Here is a 20050-nt window from a genome sequence, read left to right on the forward strand (position 1 = left end):
GCATTCAAAAATCCAAATTGCAAAGTCCAAACTAGACCATTGAAATCACCACCATGATCAGCCTCAGATTCCAAGATACCTGTGTGGTCTGGCTGGGTGGAAAATGAGCACAGAGATAAATAACAAAACAAGAATGAATTGCTGAACCAATACTGAGGCTAGCAGGACCTTGCAAAGCACTTAATGCTTGTATTTATTATAGGTGAGAGCATGACATAGTGGTGTAAGGATTAGCTGGGCAAAACACTATTTGTTAATGTACTTTTCTGCCTTGTAACACATGTTTTTTTTAGGTGATTGCTGGCTCCTAGCTGCCATTGCATCTCTCACTTTGAATCCAGATATTCTGCACCGTGTTGTTCCTGAGGCTCAGAGTTTCCAGAAGGACTATGCTGGGATCTTTCATTTCCAGGTACCTATATGATCAGGATGTTGAGAATGAAAGAGGAAAATTGTAGTGTTTAGCTAAAAGCAGCTTTTTTTGTGTGTATCTTTGGCACAGGGTAAATATTCAAGAATTACACTGTGTAAGTGAAATTGGTGGAGGAAAAGAGAGGAAGAAAAGAAGAACAGAGTTAAATAATATTAAATGACACCTGTTCACTGGCTAGGTTCTGCTGTCTTACAGCTGGTAGGGTTCTAGAGAATTATACAGGCTTTGTAAACTGAGCCAGACCATCACACTGCATGAGTCAAGAGAAGCTCTGTTGCTGCTGAATGTGAAAAGTGAATTCAGGCTGAGGTGGTTCTTCCTGCTTCCCTTCCCTTCCCTCTCCGTGTCTTTGCCTGGATTTCCATGCCTGCAGACCCAGCGCACTGGGACTGCTTTCACTAGAGCTTTGGCTCAGGTTTGAGCAAGGTGGATTGATCCTGCAAAGCTAAAGGAGGTGTTTTGGTGAGGAGGGATATTATAGAGCACATACTTATCCCTTGCACCAGCTCATCTCAGCAGAGGGTGTATTGCGTAAATTATCTTCGTTCCTTTCAGGACTGCATCAAATTCTAGATGAAATGTTTCAAGTGCTCAGGCAAAAAATAGTATTAGTAACATTTCACACATTTTCTAGTGTTTTCAGAAGGGATTAACACTATTGAGTGCTTCCCCTTTGGATGACCTCTCCTTGCAGCATTTTTATAGGGTCTTTTTAAAAATTTATTTATTTATTTATTTTCCCCAAAGGATTTGGCCTTAAAAGAGTAGACAAGAAAAAATTTAAGCGTGTTCTGCCTACTCACTATCTTTCTGGACTCTCCACCATGTAAACTCTTCATGGAGAACAGACAGCATTCCACAGGTTATGTGCAAGAAGTTGCTTTTAATATTACTTATTAGCCAAACTTTATTATGGCATTAAGAAGCCTGGTCAGTGCTTCGCAGAGATGAGGAGTCCAACATGGGAGTGAAACCTTACAGTGTCTTATCCAGGGAGAACTGATGACAGGCAAAGGGGTAGGAAGATGGTGGTGTAGAGCTATTATGTGCACACCAGCTCTCTTCTTTTCTTTCTTCTTCAGTTCTGGCAGTACGGGGAGTGGGTGGACGTCGTGGTGGATGACAGGCTGCCCACCAAGAACGGGAAGCTGCTCTTCGTGCACTCGGAGGAAGGCGATGAATTCTGGAGCGCGCTGCTGGAAAAGGCCTATGCCAAGTACGGTGGCTAAGCAGGATGAAGTGCTCCTGGGTGTGCAGAAGCTGCCTGCTGAGCGGGTGTCGTTAGACACAACGCACATCACTCAAATGCAGCCTCTATTCCACCCATTATTTGGTTTCCCATAGGTCCATGAAGGGTGTTGCCAACTGTCTGTTTCAAGGGGCTTTACTTCTGGTGTCCCAGATCACACTTGATGATCACATGGACTGACAGATACTAAATTATAAACCCTTCTTTCTGCAGTGCCATTGCTTACAGGTGAAGATGGCCCCTTATATAACCCTCATGTCTCCCACAGGTTGAATGGCTCTTATGAAGCTCTCACAGGAGGGTCCACTATGGAGGGCTTTGAGGATTTTACTGGAGGCATCTCTGAATCTTATGAGCTGCGGAGGGCTCCTTCAAACCTGTACCAAACCATCCAGAAGGCTTTGAGAGCTGGGTCACTTCTTGGCTGTTCCATTGATGTAAGAGGCTGTTGCTGCTTTATACTCCTCATTCCTGCTCTCAGGGCTTCAGGCCATATTGTAACAAAAGTTCGTACCAGTGTTAGACATAGGTAGGAAGGTCTGAATTAAAAGCATAGTACAATTAATGTGAGACTTTTATTGATTTCAGTTGTAAAAACCCTTGGATGAGGTTCTAAATAACCAACTCCTGTGACGCCTCCATTTTTACAAGACAGCCTGTGATAATACTTCAAGCCATGAGCTGGAGACTGGTCTTCCTGAACTCCATTTTCATTTTCTGAGTATTTTTTCTCATTCAAATTCTGTGTCATTTCAGGTCCAGAGATGCAACTGCCAGAGGCAAACTCTTTGACATGATACTTTGTTGTAGCCTGTAGCCTGCCTCTGGCTTTTGGTTTTCAATCCTAAAGATTATTTACACCAGTACTACAAATTCTTCCAAGTTACAGATTATATTTGTACATGTTTTGGAAACTCCATGCGTTATCTTGTTTGAAATCCTGGTTCATGGCATGTAGGATTACCAGAGTTGAAATTTTGATATGCTGGATCTCAGCCACGGCAGGGTAGAGTTGAGTTCACATGAACACAACTTTTCAGGTGGCCAGATCTGCTACCTGAGCTGGGAATTGGGTTTTGATTTAGATCTCATTGTGCATTCTTAAATCTCTGCTGTGCTAAGACTGCATATTTTGGGGCATGAAACTATGGAGATGGACTTTTGCCATGCCTGTCATCTCTATTTAATATACTTTGCATCAGGAATATTGATATTCATTGTGCATACCACTTTGGATATCTTCCCCCATATTGATTAGCTCATCAAAGCTGTGTTCATACACAATATATAGTCCTAAATGTGTATACTTTTGTTGCCTCAGACAACTAGTGCAGCTGACATAGAAGCAATCACAAGTTTGAAGCTGGTAAAGGGACACGCTTACTCTATCACTGGAGCAGAAGAGGTAAGCCAGCCTCTCCAAGCCCATCACACAAAACAGCTCGGGGCTGCAATACTGCAGTGCCTTTAACTTTTTGATATCTCTCTGTGATTGACCAGGTAAAAATGTTGCTGCCTTATGTACCCTTTTACAGAAAAAAAAAAGTGTCTGTAGTACTTAGCCAGGTCAGAAGCTCTGTACTGGTAGTTACATAGAGCGTACTGTGCAGTCTGCAACTGGTGTTGTACCAACAGACTGGAATACAAAATGTGAAGGTGGACCAAACTGTTACTGAAATGGAGGATGTGGAAAGGAGAAACAGGAGAGGAGGCAGCCCCATGTATTTGTACTGCATGAGGCAGGAACATCTGCTTTGCCATCAGCACTAATGGGAAAGGAGTAAAAGGCTCTTTCATGAACTCCTGCATTAGTTTTACTTTCACAGTGAGCCCTAGATACTCCTGCTTCTCTGAAACGGGAGTCATTACAGAGGTGTCCGTGCCGAATAACCTCTTTCCAACCTTGCTGTGTTGTGCAACGTCTCCTGCTTTTGAGGATGTAGATATTCTGCTATTTTGTAGCTGATGTTTTACCTTGCAGGTTGCTGTCATTACATGAAATGGTAAGTGCTGCACTAATGGCTCGCTTGGTGGCAGAAGAAAATGTAAAATAAGGGTGGAAGGCATCTAGGTGTCTTTTAACTATCGCAAATTGTAATGGACCGCATCTCTCAAATACAAATCATGTTTTATCCTGTATGAAAAGCAATTGCCCCATGATGATTTGGATAATGGCAGTGCTCAGGCTCTGTTTGTTGTGGATCTTTTAGGTATATTACCGAGGACGGCCAGAGAAACTAGTGAGGCTTAGAAATCCCTGGGGTGAAGTGGAATGGACTGGAGCTTGGAGTGATAAGTAGGTTTTTATATGCTGCTTCTTCTCTCTCTTCAGTGTATTTGGGTGTCTTTTAAAAACCAAATGGGGACTGTGCAAGTTAATCCAATCACAAAGCACATTTAGGAGAAGTACTAAATCAGTTGGAATAAAACACTATTAATTTATTAGCAAGGTTAGATATTGATCCACTCTGCCCAGCGGACATTCTTCCCAGCCTCAGGCAGAGCTTTCTAATGAGAGAGAACAGCACACGTTTTAATTGTGAGCAGCCCAAAACAAGTCATATCCACAGTATTTTGCCAGGCAACTTTTCTCAGATTGATCCTACTGATGATGCCAGGACCTTAGTAGGTTATGCATACCAATCCCATTCCTGGGAAATACAGCAGGGCTAAAACGTTTTGCCGCTGCTTCAATTATAAGGTTGCTGTGCTTTAAATCAGAGTGGTATTTGGTTTCTACTGCAGAATCTTGAAAAAAATGGGGATATTGACTAAGCTAGGGGCCCAGAAGTTTGAATATCTATCAGAAATCATCTGGGCTTCAACTGTCTTGGAATCTCATGAGAATGGCAGTGACAACACCTCTTTTATTTTTATATTTAGAATGGCATAAATTTTACTTTCACATTTGGGCCATGATGTTTTTTCACACAATACTTTGAGATTTCAGTTTCCTGTCCTCATTGACTGGAATACCAATGCTGATGTTGTATAAGACTTAATGACAGAAAGTAAACATTAGAATTATTATTACCTTTATCAGAGCTGCTTTGCTCAGCCCTGAGATAAGGTGCCTCAGGCACACACACATGCCATCTGATTTTCTTGCACCTGTTACACCATGGGATAGATGCAGAGCTACACCATCACATGAGAGCAGACCAGAGCACAATCCAGCTTGCTGCACATTAACATAGAATAGGAAAGGAGAAATGCTGTTTTCTGCAGTACATTTTCTATTTGCACCATTTTGCTTTCTTGTTCTTCCCTGACTCTAACAGTGGAGCTTATATCATTTCCCTAAGGACACTATCAGGCATCCCAATAGATGTTAAAATGGAGAAGCTCTGCCTCACTTTCAGGCTGCATGTTGCCTAATCCAGCCAGTCTGCAGTATTTGGACATTCTGGCACCTTGCAGCGATGATCCAGTTTAGGGCTTATTTGTTGCAAATATGGTTGCTGTCTAATTCCAGCCCCGTATAGTCAGGTGTACTGCCATTGGGAGGTCTAGTTCTTAGAGAAATACATAACTCCTTTATCAGCTGTAACTGAAGAGAGAGCCCAACTCTCTAATCTCATTGTAGAATAAAATACAACAACTGAACAGCTTGCATTTGTGCTTTGTCTGCAGTGCTCCTGAATGGAATTATGTGGATCCCAAACAAAAACAGGCTCTGGATAAGCAAGTAGATGATGGAGAGTTTTGGTGAGAATTGTTCATTTAACTTAACCTTTTGGAGATTTTCTGTGCATGTTTTGTCTTTAAGCAGTCCTTTCAGCTGGATGGAGAGAAACTGCCAGCAACAAGAGGGTTAATAATGACATGCATGCATTGTTAGCCTCTTGTTTATCTCCCATTCAAATATTACCTTTTATTAGAGCTTGCATGACTCAGTGCTTATCCAAAATATAGAGACCAGATGGTAATAAAATTAATGAGGTAGCAAGAATGAACCTCAGCTGCTCTACATTTTGAGGTTTGTTTTTTTGCTTAAATGCTACATACTAATGAAAAAGTTTAGATTACCAGCTTGGGAAGCAACTGTTTACCCAGACCTAATGGAAAGCCCATCCCAGTTAGCTGATTATATGGATCAGTACTGAACCCATGTCACTCTGTCCTGGACTGGAAAGATAAACGACCACCATCTTCCAGTGCAATCAGCTATGAGGGCCATAAGGCACTGAGAAATGAGAACAGACCTCTGCTTGCAGCGTGAAGTGATCAAGGCCTATCAGTCATGCAAACCTACTAGGAATGGTAAAAACAAACATCAAGGACAGAATTAAAGCAAAGCACCAAGCAGAGACTGTTTTTCTACAGAGTAATGCTTTCATAAGGGCCAGCTCTTCCTCCTATTGAATGGTATCTCCTTGCACACTTTGTTCCATCAGTTTTAGCGAATTTACTTATAGATCATAATCCATGAGGGATTGCCCACAGCTGGGGATGACAGAAAATGGTATATCTGAGCCCATAATGTGTAACAGCCATTGAGAATAACCATTGCCAGGAGAGACAGCTTGTTCAGGGAGTTGGAAATTTTCTTTCCCAAAACTCAGTTCCAAGTTTCAGAGTTCAATAAAATGGGGCTTTGGGCAGCTCTTTAGAACCGTCGTTTGCTGCCCTGTTGGAAGAGACATCCATTTGCAGTTGCCTCAACTGTTGCAGGCTGATGGACTAACCCTGGTCTTTTTGTATGCCAGGATGGCATTTTCAGATTTTCAAAGGCAGTTCACCCGCCTTGAGATCTGCAACTTGACTCCCGACACACTGACAAGCAACGAGGTCAATAAATGGGATCTGACCCTATTTAATGGACAGTGGAGACGGGGTTCAACTGCTGGGGGCTGCCAGAACTACCAAGGTGAAGACTCAGCCAAGTGGGCATTTTGTGAAATACCAAACAAAACAATTTAAAAAAAAAATGCTTGTGAACTGGAGGAGGCTTTGGTGGGAAGGGCTTGGAGGTGCAGCTCTTTCCGTGAGGTTTAAACAGTAAGCAAAAGCTTGGCAGTCTAAACAAAGATCTAATTCACAGTTATTTCCTTGTCAGGGATTACCAGCCCACTAAGCAGTTAATTCATGGCTGTATTCTTAGTTGTTTTTTTTTTTTCTCTGTCTGCTTTTCTTGCCTACACAGCTTTTGCTACTGACTGGAGTAATCCTCCAAAGGGTTGGGTAGGCCAGGAAAGTGTCACAGTTCGGTGGCAGTGTTGTTTCCCATTCATTTTCAGGTCAGACCTCTGGAGAGGCTGTCTGGCATTTGGTCCTCTTGCAATGATTGCAGCCTCAGCCAAGGACATTTCCTGGAGATTAATGACTGACTGGAATTAACAGTATCAGCTCCCCCCTGTTGGTCATTACTCCCCAGGAGCTACCTTGGTGCTTTGATTTGCCATGGCTCCAACTGATATTCAGCATAGCTGTGAAAACATCCTTCCGAAGAGGTGCTCTCTGTAATTCTAATGACAGCCATCTTGGCTACAATGACAGTAAAATCTCCTCCTTTTTTGTCTCATCTTGGGAATTCTTAGCAACATACTGGACCAATCCCCAGTTTAAAATCCGTTTGGACGAACCTGATGATGACCATGAAGGCAGTTTGAATGAGCCATGCTGTACTATAGTGGTGGGCTTGATGCAGAAGAACCGCAGGAGACAGAAGAAAATGGGGGAAGCTCTGCTTAGTATTGGTTATTCACTCTACCAGGTACAGTTTGTTCCTGAGTAAAAGGCTTTATTCCCTGTTCTTCAATGCTGGAAAAAATTAGTGATAGGCTACATCTTGACATTCATCACTACACTTCAGTAAGGTTTGGATTTTGCAAGATGATTCGAATACTTCTCTTATTTCTTCCTGACCCACATAATATGGGAAGATTCATATAAATTTAGGCCCAGTTTTTGTCCCACTTTAATGGGAAAGCAGTGTAAAACTGGAGGCAATAATTTAGCAGCAGTCTCATTGAGAGCCTTCTCTTACAAATTGTGAATGGGGGCAGGCTCAGGGTGCCTGGCAATTCCAGATAAGTGTTTCTGATTACAGCCTATCATGAGTGCTCAGTACTCACTTTTTTTTTTACTATTTTTCCATTGCATATGAAAATTGTTTTGATTCATTATCTACCATGCTATCGTTCTGGTTCAAAAATTTTTTTAAATTTTATTGTTTTGTTTTGTTTTGTTTTTTTCCTGATTCTTCCAGTGTTGCTTCTGTCTTTAAAAATGTAATGTAGGAAAAAACCTACAGTGTCATCTCTAATTTCTGTGATGTGAGGGGAAAAAAACAAATATAAAAATTTCCAACCAGTATTATAAGTCCCAACATCTTACCTGGAGAAAAGCAATTAAATGTTGTATGGATTCCACTGGATGAAGATCATTAACCACCACAGGCTGGAGCAGATGGGAATAGCTGACTTTTGCTAATATATCTTGTGCAGGATGGTTCAAAACTAGAAAGGTTTTCCCTAGTGCCTAAGTGTCTGCATACACAAATGGTTCTCCCTGAGCACATTTCTGAGTTGCCATCTGTGTGGTGCCAAGCACCCTGGCTTATTGGAGTCCTGAATTCACACATTAAGGATGTTTGTCTGCTCATAGCACTGAGTACAACCCTGGAGAAGTTAGCAGAGCTTTTGTGCTTTACATCTATTTCAGCCTGTCTGTCCTCCACCATGATCTTTTCCACAGTAGGGTAGACTGGGTGACTCTTAACAAGATAAAGACTTTCTTTTGAAAGATGTGGTTGTTAAGTTATCATCTTAGGTAGACATCCAGGTACGATCCAAGTTACTTGGGTTGTGTGCTTTTGCAGATTTACATCATTGCAGCTGATGCTGTGGCTGAGGAGGTCCAGTTAGGACAGCATGGATGGTGACCTAGAGCAGATCTCTCTGCAGGAGAAGGCAAAAAGGTGTATGCTCAAGTCTACCTGTCCTGTAGAGCTATTTTAAGTCATGCAGCTCAAACTGCCTACTGATAATAGCTCTAAGTGTGCCCATCACCAAGCTCCTGGCCCTTCTAGTATGCTGGTTATAAGGAACAAGGCCTGAGGTCTCAAGGGGTCATCTCAGGCCCGAGAATCATTATATGGACAATATTTTCAAAAGCTCTTTTGGGACTTGAGAGGACACTCTCTGTGACTCTCACTGGAATCTGTGCTCTCGAGACAACTAAATGCTTTTGGAAAAGCTACCTTATATTTGGAGATAGAAATTAACATAGCAATTCAGTTAATTTAGAAAGGCCCAAATCTTGAAATTTGTTTCTTGTTATAATTGCCTTACAACAATCATCTCATGACCCTCAGACTGATTGCTAGTGATGATAACCTTATGTTTGCATCAAATGCCAGTTGCAGTAGACCACTAGATTTTAGGTCTGCTGTAATAAATTTTAAGTTTGGTTTGGTTAGCAAAGTGGAGCTTACTTATTGTCTTTCTGGACTGAACATTTAAAGGCTCACCCAAATATTTACAACCAATAGTATTGTTCACGACACCATATCAGGAGAAAAGCAATTAAATGTTGTATAGATTCCTCTGGATGAAGATACTGTTTTTCCTTCGCAACAGCTCTCGCACAAGCTAGAACTTCATGTATAGCTGATACTACAATATATGGTTGTAAATGAAAATTAAAATAGCATCTGAAGGAGGCTTTACTTGATTGTTCTTTTTTTTTTTTTTCTGATGATGGATGTCGTTATGTAGCAGCCCTTTAACATCGGTTTGTTCTCTTCCTTTCAGATTCCTCCGGAGGTATGTAATCTTTGCTGAAGATTTCTGGCCTCCAGATGAGCACCTCCTGTTGCACAGGAGAACTTAGCTACCAGGAAGACCTATTCCTTACTAATGACAGGTCTTCTGGAGAGCTTTGTTCTTGGATCACCAGACCAAAATCTGAAGTTCTGAATAACCAGTTGCAAGTGACTGAGGCACAAGACTTTATTACAAACATCTGAGTCCCAATCTTGACTTCATTTATATTTGTTGAAGTTTGGCTTCCACTAAGTTTGCATAACAGAGGTCAGAATTACTCTATTTAGTAGAAGTGAAAGCAGAACAAAGTGTCTGCAGTCTCAAATAGAGAAAATGTAGCTAATGTTGTTTAGAAGTAATGCCAAACACTGTGGATCCATTCATTTTATAGCTCTGAGCTGGGGCTCCTGTTAATGAACAAACCCTGTTCAACCTTCACTAATCCTCCCAGATGTCAATACTGAGGTAAAGAGACTTTTCATTCGTGAAGAAAGAGACCTCAGGGACCTCTGGCAGTAGGAACAGCCTATACTCATTACTGAGGTCTAGCAGCCTGCATTGCCAATTTTGTCTCAGCTTTTCAGCCTTTTTCTTCTCTCTCAGTAAATGAATGTGTGGTCATGTAGCAATTAACTGTGTTCTTTTAACAGCCTTGCAGATGCAAAGGGAAAATGAACTTTAGATATTGAAAAAGATATGGATCTGGCTTCTTAATCTTTGCAGTCCCACTTAGTTTAAGACTGCGTGAGAAAGAGGGTTGGGGCTGTTGAATAAATACCAAATCCAATCTTATCTTAACAACAAAAGGGAAAAAAAAAAAAAACATGTTCTTCTAGAGTTTACAACAGAAAAATTGAATTATTATAAAATGTTTGGTAACATCTTTGTATGCTCTAATCTTAGCCAGAAACCTTATCTGTATGCAATGTTCCCTGCCCTGTGTCAACCACACAGCACTTTTTGTGGATCATTGAATCACACTTTTTGAAAGACATCCCTGTGGAGCAAAAGTCATGACTAGATGGTTTATAGCAGAGATGTTATTCTTGCACTACTGTTTCTTCTTACATCAGTGTGTTGGTTTATGAGCTATGCAATGTTTCACTTACTTAAGAGTATATTGGTATTAAGGAAAAGTTAAGTACTATTTTCCACATAATCCAGAGGAATACCCTTAGTATTACTAATATAAGTTAGGTAAATCATCTAACATGCCCCCAAAAATCTTACTGTTGTGACTACTGCTCTGTCCTGTTTACTGTTCTCTTCTGTCTGTTTAAAGAAATAAGGGAGTACAGTTCCTATGCAATTAGGAGATTTATCCCATACCATAAATTGCTCAAAAATATTCTGAAATTGAAATTTGTCCTCAAGCAGAATGTGAAAGCAAAAATTGCTCAATAGATGGACAACTTAAGAACAACTTAAGTTGTACTAGATTGGCCAGATATGAGTACACGTTAAGATATTTTTATTTCTTTTATATCACAGATTGTAAAGAGGCATGTGAAAAGATAATATTTATAAAGATCCTTGCCCCTTATAATTATCTGCCTGACAGTTTCCCATGCCAGAACCCGGGTTGCTATCTTTTATGCCATCACATTCGGATCTGTTCTTTATGTTAAGAAAATCTTGAGATGGTTTTAAAGCACTGCAATTGAAATAGGGTGTCTGGCTTACCAGTGAATTGTCCAATGGTGGCTAATAAAAACACATTTCCCACAGCTGGAAAATAACACAGATATTCATGCGAACCGTGCTTTCTTCGCGAGGAACCGACCAGCAGCCCGGACTGATCCTTACGTCAACCTGCGTGAAGTCTCCAGCCGCATGAAGTTGCCCCGGGGAGAGTATCTCATTGTGCCGTCCACTTTTGAGCCTTACAAAAACGGAGAGTTCTGCCTGCGAGTCTTTTCTGAGAAACAGGCTAAAACACAGTGCGTATCTTCTCTATAAAATCTCCTCTCCTGCTGGCGAGGCACATAAAGGCAAAGGTCAGGTGTTGCACCCACATCCTGTGCTTTGTCTTTTCCCTTAACCAGCAAAATAGGCCCATTTCTAGGACCTGTTTTCTTATGTAGTCTACTATATGTGGCACACACACCATGGCAGAGAGTCGTGGCTCTTCAGATGGCCTCCACCAAGCACTCAAGCAGTAACTGTATTCTTCAGGTCTGTGAAGTAAAAGTTCCCATAATTAGAGAACATAGGATTTGGGAGTATGATGATGATGAGACAGTTTTAAAAAGGGTTGCATTAGTGGCAGTCATTGAATGAAAAAACAGGAGTCTGGATATAAGGCAAGAACAACAAAGCTGGGTTTCCTAAGGAAAATATGTTCAAAGAGATGCAACAGACGGAGATGGGATAGGGAGCATGGGAAACAGGAAACCTGCGGGCTTGTTCTATGCATTTACTAACACCTTATATTAAAACAACTTGTTTTGCTAAATATTTTAAAGGCAAATGGTAAACTCATAATTTCTGTGTTGTTGGTATTTTGTTTTTTGTTTTGGTTTTGTTTGTTTGTTTGTTTGTTTTTCCTTAGGATGATTGGTGATGTGGTGTCTGCAAAACCATATGAGGTAAATGTCTAGTCCTAGCAGACTTTTCGTTCAAAATGTGGGGGCAAAACTGGGGTAGGATTTTCATTTCTCCCCTGAGCTGGGGTCACAGTGTAAGTTTGTGCTTAGGAGAAATGTTTTTTAGTTGTGGGCAGATTGTCTTCCTGCAGCCTGAGAGCAATTGCAAAAGCTGACTTCCAAGGAACTGCTGAATTGCTCTGGCCAGGTGCAACAACATTTTCTCTGCAGCTATTTCATGAAACTGCCTTGGTAGCAGAAGAAAACTTTTTCATCAATCTTAGAAAATATTTACTCCCAAATGATGCCAGGCCCTGGCTGGTCGTGATTTAAGTGGTGCCTCTGTTTTGCCGTTGCCGCAGATCAAGTGCTCATTTTCCATTGCTGTAAATAGTCCCCTGTAAAGCTGCTTTATGATATCCACAGCTCGCCTTTTTTGAACCACCTTGTAAACCACACTCTTGGTCATCTCTTTCCTCTAGCCTCGTGTCGATAACAAAGATATAGATGATGAGTTTAAGACTCTATTTCAAAAGCTCTCTGGAGAGGTAAGTGGATTAAAGTGAAAGAAAGAGACTGGGAGGACCTCTCTGTTATGATTATGCAAATATTTGACTTGCCGATTCTTTTTACTGTCTTCAAAAAACCAAGAAGTTCTCACATTTTATTAACTCACAGCTTCAGTTCAATTTATTTTACAACAGAGCAGTTTTACTACATTGTTCCACTTATTGGTGCAAAACGCGATTTGTTCCCTTGGTAATACAGGGCATGGAATAACTTTGAAAATAGGGGTAATGGGAGCGAAAACTGTGAAAATATTATCCCACAGTGAAATAAATTACCTGTGGAGTTAGTGTATAATTCTGACAATTGCCTAGTTGGCCAATTCTTTCCTTTTTGTTTAGAAGCCCCAGGAATCGGAAAACTGTTGACTGAACTTTCTCTCTGTTTATTGTATTTGACAAACCTCAGTACCTAGAAAGCCCTGCTGTGCTAGCCTGTGGCTGTCACATCGGATTTTCTCTTAATGAACAGGTGGCCACTGGCACTGAAGAGGGAAAACATTTTGTTAGTTAGGAAGACCTTTTTGAGTTTTGAGAGGGCAATTTTAGTATTGTTTGGTTATAGTTTCTATAAGCTTGGAAAATCTCAAATGCTCTCCTGAACCTCTTTAGCTGAGAAAGAAAGCAGTCACCCAATTCGGTCAAACCTGTTAAAAAGCTGATGTTTATTGCATTGTGTCACTATGGCACCTAACAAACCACTTATTTCTCATTTGAAAGGCTAGGAAATATTCATGGTTTCTGAGGATCTCCTCTGTGTGATGTCTGATGGTAAATGCAAAGTTTTAGAAAAAAGATAAAAGTTTACATGCCTTAGATATGAAAGGAAAATAGTGTCTGGATGTCTGACAGCAAATGAATATGGTTTGTTTCAAATGAGTTTTGTGTTAACATCTGAAGTATATTTTCTGTCCAGGACTGTGAAGTGACTGCAACTGAACTTCAAACTATTCTAAACCGGGTTTTAGCGAAGAGTAAGTAATGTTATGTAGTTCCCATTGAATGGCGCCAAAAGGCACATGCTGAGATGTAGAGACAGAAAGTTGCTCTCTGGGCAGAGTGAGCATCTGTGCCATCAGCACACAGATGGGGTCTGTACTCGCAAAACAGAGCTCTTTCAGCTAAGGGTGATGAAAAGTCAAGGTTTGTCTGTCCCCAGATGAATTTCTCCTGGCTTGTTGACCCTCTAATATGAGGAGGGGAGTGGGAAATACCACCTGGTGCTCCCCTCCCAAGTGCTGCCAGCCAATGCCCTGCAGAGGCACTATATTCCCTGCACCTTCTTGGGAGGACCACCATGAGAAGATATTATTATGCTGCTGCATAACTTCTGTGGACACAGAGAGGCTTACCAGCCCCAAAACTGATGGCATCCCCTGCCCCTGTGCGAAAAAAGCCATGTTTATCAGCTGAAGGGGAACAGTGGAAGAAATGGCAGAGCGTTTACTTTGCTAACAAGTTTTTAAGGTGGCTGATACCTCCAAGGTTGTCTGCAGAAAAAAATTATTTGCCTAGAAGTATTTCTGACTTGGATTTTTTTTTTTTTTTTTTGTGCAGGAAAGGATATTAAAAGTGATGGATTCAACATTAACACCTGCAGGGAGATGATCAGCCTTTTAGATGTATCCTTTGAATGTCATTTCATCACCTTTAAAATTTCTGGATCTCTTTTGCAAAGCTTCCTGACAAAATAAGGTGAAGTTTACTCTTCAGTTGTCCAGGCACATGGCTTAAGGCAGAAAATTCAGCCAAGCAGCCCTATCAGCTCAGGGTGGCAGAAACCTGAACCATTTAATCATCAGCTGCTTCTCTCCCCTGCTCTGCATCTCTCATTGCTTAAATTTGTCCCTAAAAATAGCAGGGAGGAGAAGCAGGGACCTTCTGCCCTTATGCACCTGTGCAGTTTTGGATGCATACACAGCATGCTTGGCAGGAGACGGGTTTTAAGCGCAACCTCAACTTCCATCTTAAGTCAGGTACTGCTTACAGAGGGACAGCAGAGACAGGCTTTTCAGAGTGGGAAAGCTACAAGTGCATGCTGTGCTTCCCTCCCTTATGCATAGCTTGTAGGACACATGGGGCCAAGGCAGTAGGAGAGGTCAGCACATCTGCCCAGTACCCCATTGACATGCTGGGAAGGTAACCAGTGCAGTGGGACAGTCAAGAGCCATGCTGCTAGTATTACACTCCTGGTGGTCTCATGATATGGTCATGTTGAGCTCAGCAGGGATTAGCCGTGGATCCTGTGGCCACTGGCTGTTAGGACAAGTGATGTCTTTGCCCTACACTCCACAGCCTCCCAAGCCCAACAGGGGAACTCCATACGTACAGCATAATGGGGGCCAGCTCCCTGTTTCTGCATAGTTTTCCGTAGGAAGAGACATTCAAGGCCCTGAAGGACATGGGGGAAGACTGTGTAGCCTACTATTGATTCTCTCCATTCACTCGCAGTTCCTGTCTCTGCTTTCAAACTCTTGTCCACTGGGAGGCCAGTCCTTTGTTTCCCTAAGGGCTTTAATCTACTGTTACCTGTACAAAATGCGAGTGGATCTAATTGTGCTTATACATTTAGCAATCCCATCTATCATTCCCTGAGAGCACAGATAGCCTAGAAATTCTTGGCATGCCTTTAGCTAAGCAAATGTAAAGCTGTGTGCATGTCTATGTGAAGTGGAGATATATTACCAACGAGAATGAATATGGCATTGAGATGACACTGTGATGAGTGATTTGTTTTTATCAGAACTGGTAGCTCTCCAGCTTTGCTAAAGATAGAGAAATCTTGATTTTTGAACTATGCCTTAACATGCCCAGACTAATGGGACCAGCACCTTGGGACTGATAGAATTCAAGACACTTTGGATGAAGATTCAAAATTATTTGGTAACATAATATTTCTGACTGTCTTGCCTCTCAGCTCTGAAGTACAGATCCAGGACTGAGATAGGGTTAAGTCACCACAGGCAGATATACTTGGAAGCCTTCCTTCTCATGGCTGGAGGTTGTTCCAGGGCTCAGAAACACTACTGATTTAAAAGGACACAGGCAGATCCTCTTTCACCTTGGTCCCACCACTCTCCATAATTTGTGATACCTTATGGAAAGCCAGATTAACCCTCTTTCATTGCTGGCAAAGACAGCTCTCTGCTGCCTGCTGTATTAATGCTCATATGAACATTGTTGTGCTCATATGAACTGCTGTTGTGTTACATTGCTAGCTGAGCACCAGCAATCACAAGAAGCACATAGCTTTAGGATCTACAAAACCCCAGCTTGTATTTTTTAAATCTTGTGGAAGTGCTGAATTATTTTTCTGACAAAGGATTTAGTATCCCAAGACGTGTACTCAGAATCTAGCAGTCTAAAGGAAGGTCAAACTTGGGCCTGCTTTTTTTGACGATATCCCTTTCAAGAAAGTCTGCTGCTACCGTGCTTGATGCTGGTCAGCATGAAACATCTGTCCTGGAGGTTCATAAGATGTTTAGCTCTGCTTCAGCTGGAGGCACCGGCTCTGTCCTGAGGCTGGTGTTGGCAGAGCAAGCCCTGAGAGCCAGTTCCAGTCTGAGCCACAGGTCTGGGTGGCTTCTAATTCTGGAAAATAAACCTGTTTGCAGTAGGAAGCATCTGTCATCTCAACTCAGATATTAAGCAAAATGGACTTAGTCTCTTGCAGTGTTTGCCAAATGATAGGATATGTTCCTCAATGGCCTGTCGGCTGCTGTATAACATGAAGGCAGGCAGGCTGCCAGCCCATGGGAATGTGTTACCCAATCTGCCTTGCTTGCCAGTAGCTACTTGAAACATTTCCCTTGCTCATGAACATTTCAAAGAGCAGGAGCTTAGGCTTGTAGGGGCAGCCCCTGCCTCAGCCATCAGAAACCCCAGGCCGTGTCTGCACAGCAGAGTGATGGTGTGGGTGCAGCAGAGGTGGGCACGAATGTCCTGGCTTTGATCTAGCTGCAGGAGCAGGTAGGATGGTAGGGCATGGGCTGCAGAGTAGGCTAGAAAACCAAGGTTAAATCCGAGAGGATCTGTGACTATTTCATTTGGGCGAGCCTTGTGTTACCATGTCTTCACTACTGTTGTTACCCAGCCATGAAAGCCAAAGCCTGCCTGTCCTTGCACCATCACATTGCTGCATGGGCACGCGTTGAAAGGCCATTTTCACATTCACATTCATAGGCGATCTATAAGAAAGTGGACAGCGACTACTCTGGTACCATTGACTCCCATGAGATGCGAAACGCCCTCAAAGAGGCAGGTGAGTACACTGCTCAGGGACACCATCAGTTCACTGCAGTCCCCCCACTGAACATCAGAAGAAGAGTGGAGCCTTTAATGTCTTCGCTTCCCTCCTGTCTCCCAGATCACAGCACTGCTGGTGTCATTCTTCGTCACTGACAGTCACATACCGCTACGTCCTTTGGCTGTTACAGACATCAAAAATCATCCTCTGTTCTGCATTCTGAACCACTGATATTTTTGTCCATGCTGTGACCACTGCTTATCCATCTGATTATTACTTGCTCTATTTTTGACCTCATTATTTCCTAATCTAACTGTCCTCTTTCAGAGCTATGTCCAAATCCGCTTTTTCCTTTGTTTCCTCACTCCACCTTTCTCTACACTAGAGAAGGTGAAAAAAGCCTGATCAAGGCATGCCCCAACAATATCCTCTCTGATGTGTGCTATTCACTTTTTGGAGCAGTGCTTGCCAGCTCAGGACCATCTAGGGAAGCACTTTTTTTTTTTTCATCTCTCTTGTGCTCGGTGGAGTTTATGTGAATGATCCAGAGACAGAAATAGCACTCATATGGGCCTGAATAGAGCCCAATGTGTTATGTGAGCGATTGGCTCAACTACAATCACTGCTATTCAGCTGCAGCACCAAGACTCACTAATTAGGGGTTTATCTGGGGAACATAGGACTGGTTATGCTGTGAAACAATGTGAAATATGCAGTCTGACAAAATGCTGTGGGAGAACTTTATGCCTCTCTTCACCCAGCACAATGGACTTTGGAAAGGACCCACAGCAGAGGTAGAACAGACCTTCTTGGAGGAATAGTTCTCAATCCTTCATCCAGGTCTGCCTGCAGCTGCAGCAGTCCATGGATAAGCCATGTCAAAGACAGCATATTAACCTGCTGGTTAAACCGCTGGTATTAAACTGCATATTAAACTCCTGGTCAGTGGTTCATGTGCTTCCCGTGCCTTCAGGTTTCACACTCAACGACCAGGTGCAGCAGAGCATTGTCCTCCGCTACGCATGCAGCAAGCTGACCATTGATTTCGATGGCTTTGTGGCCTGTATGATCCGCCTGGAGACCCTGTTCAGTAAGTGCCTCTGTTCATCAGCCAAGATGAGTTCCTGAAAACTTTGTGGTTTTGTTAAGTATTTGGTGTCTTTTAACTGTGAATGTAGAAAATTGTGTGGAAATGTGAGGGTGCCAGCAAAATTCTGTCTCCTGGAGAAAGCAGCAGAGAAATAGCAAAAGCCTTTCTGAATGCATGACCATGGATTGTGGGGGACATGTTTTCATAACCTACCATGCTCTACTGCTTTACAGTCATCTACACTGTATGGTCAGTGCTCTGGTCCCCAAGTTGTCCCATCTCCTGTAGATGATATCAGTTATCATTTACAGTCCTTACTCAGACCTGATTTTCAGGTTTGTCCCTGGATCATACCAGGTGCTACTGCATCAGATTTTATAGTTGTCCTGCTGCCAAATCTCAGTTTGCTGCTGTAGATCTGACTATTCTGCCCCATCAAGTGGCTTAGAAATGACTTGTAAAAGGGAAGAACAGCTGTAATATTCTCTTACAGAACCCATCCAGATTTCCAGCAGATCATGGCAAAAAGCCAGACTTCTACATTTTGTCAGACTAATTCTCTACATGTCAAACTCTGTGGTTTACATCCAATATTTTTCCCCCTCTTCTACTTTTCAGAAGTGTTTAATCTCCTGGACAAAGACAAGAGTGGAGTAATCCAGCTCTCTCTGGCTGAGGTGAGGCTGGTCACACTGAAGTAACAACTGGTTAATCTACAGCAATGGACTGCACTGAAATACATTTATTTAAAATCGTTATTATATGTGGTAAACTCAATAGTGATTCAAAGGGCAAGTTTGTTTATGTGAAAAGGCTCTTCAGCTTGGAAGGCTTGTCTAAATTAGTAGAATAAACATTTACCTTATATAAGCAAAAATGTAAAAGTATGTTCAAAACCCCTAAGGTTGCTCAAGAAGATGCTTACATGGTGTGTTTTACTGTCTGCTTTCAGAGGGCAGTGGTCAATTCACTATAAAACACGCAGCAGGGAATTGTTCTTGTCTGGCAGAGAATGTACTGATCAACCTGCCAGAATTAGAAGAAACCTTTTAAGATGCCATGTTGGTTTTTTTTTTCCCCACATTGTTTTTAATGCAAATTTTTTCCTGTTGAAGCTGTAATAAAGAAATCAGCTTGAGTCTTCCCTTTGCAGAATACAAATATATCTCAGGAAACAGCTGGAAGGGGCCCCAAGAGGTCCATCCAATTAGTCCTTTCAGCTGATGACTGGCTTAAAGAGAGGAGGATGGCTGGGAAGCCCAGTGACCCTCAGTCACAGTTAGTTAAATCTAGCTGAAATTGTACATTGTGTACTCCAACCCTAGGATTTTTCAAAGTCACGCAGGTTACCCTGGATAACTGGTCTTCCTTTGGAAGAGACCCCACTTGCAATATCTGAGGCAGGACCTGGCAATAAATTTCCCTGAAGTTCCAGAGCAGATGTAACCTACACATACAATAGATTAAAAGTCAGCTCCAACCTTTTCCAGCTTGTTCTCCCTGAGCTGTGGCAGAGTGCCCCAGTGGCATCCTGTGAACCTTCCAGATGGTTTGACTCTTTCTTCTGTTTCTCCCTCAGTGGCTGTGCTGCACGCTGGTTTGAACCATGGTCGAGGAATTCAGCAGAGACTCCTGAGGCTCTTCTGAACATGGAAACACTCACTTGGATTCTTCTTGTTATGGAAGGCTGAGAGAGCAACTTGGTTTTATTACTAGGAAGTTATTTTAAGCCCACTAAAAATGAAGTGATGCCTTGTCAGAAAATAAAATCACTCTTGAAGCAAAAAAGATAAACAAGAAAATAAAACAAACAAACCCAAACTGCACCTCCTTTACTTTTCCTGCCCAGAGTATTTTTGTGTGTTGTGCTGACATGTCACAAATTTTGACTTGACTTGATAAATTTTGACAGATGGTCCCAGGTGTCTTTGGTTTGACTTCTGACTGTGCATCAAAGTTCAGCAGTGTTCAAAATCCTTGAAGGGATCTCCATTGTCTGCCATGTCCAGCATATGTTTCACAGAGAGAAACGCATGCTCAGATCCTGGGCAAAATTTGTGTTGCTGCCTTAGCTCCCTTCCTTCCCAGCCAATTGCCCACTTTGGCTGTGCC

General features: G+C 42.2%; 1 protein-coding gene across 1 annotated transcript in view; it reads left to right on the top strand.

Moving 5' to 3' along the window:
• The window catches only part of LOC309437477 (calpain-8-like), a gene marked incomplete at both ends in the record, with an annotated part of 31142 nt that extends 11601 nt beyond the window's left edge, over nucleotides 1-19541 (top strand). The window contains 19 exons of the mRNA XM_082047930.1: nucleotides 294-412; nucleotides 1516-1649; nucleotides 1951-2119; nucleotides 3004-3087; nucleotides 3893-3978; nucleotides 5316-5390; nucleotides 6392-6552; nucleotides 7223-7398; nucleotides 9440-9451; nucleotides 11180-11391; nucleotides 12003-12039; nucleotides 12519-12584; nucleotides 13519-13576; nucleotides 14160-14224; nucleotides 15417-15485; nucleotides 16785-16863; nucleotides 17822-17938; nucleotides 18557-18615; nucleotides 19518-19541. Of these exons, the coding sequence (XP_081904056.1) occupies nucleotides 294-412; nucleotides 1516-1649; nucleotides 1951-2119; nucleotides 3004-3087; nucleotides 3893-3978; nucleotides 5316-5390; nucleotides 6392-6552; nucleotides 7223-7398; nucleotides 9440-9451; nucleotides 11180-11391; nucleotides 12003-12039; nucleotides 12519-12584; nucleotides 13519-13576; nucleotides 14160-14224; nucleotides 15417-15485; nucleotides 16785-16863; nucleotides 17822-17938; nucleotides 18557-18615; nucleotides 19518-19541 (1802 nt within the window). The remainder of the gene's footprint in view (nucleotides 1-293; nucleotides 413-1515; nucleotides 1650-1950; nucleotides 2120-3003; nucleotides 3088-3892; nucleotides 3979-5315; nucleotides 5391-6391; nucleotides 6553-7222; nucleotides 7399-9439; nucleotides 9452-11179; nucleotides 11392-12002; nucleotides 12040-12518; nucleotides 12585-13518; nucleotides 13577-14159; nucleotides 14225-15416; nucleotides 15486-16784; nucleotides 16864-17821; nucleotides 17939-18556; nucleotides 18616-19517) is intronic.
• Between the last annotated feature and the right edge of the window lie 509 nt (nucleotides 19542-20050).

This window comes from Streptopelia decaocto (genome assembly GCF_964273445.1).
Source record: "Streptopelia decaocto genome assembly, chromosome: 3".
NCBI lineage: Eukaryota > Metazoa > Chordata > Aves > Columbiformes > Columbidae > Streptopelia > Streptopelia decaocto.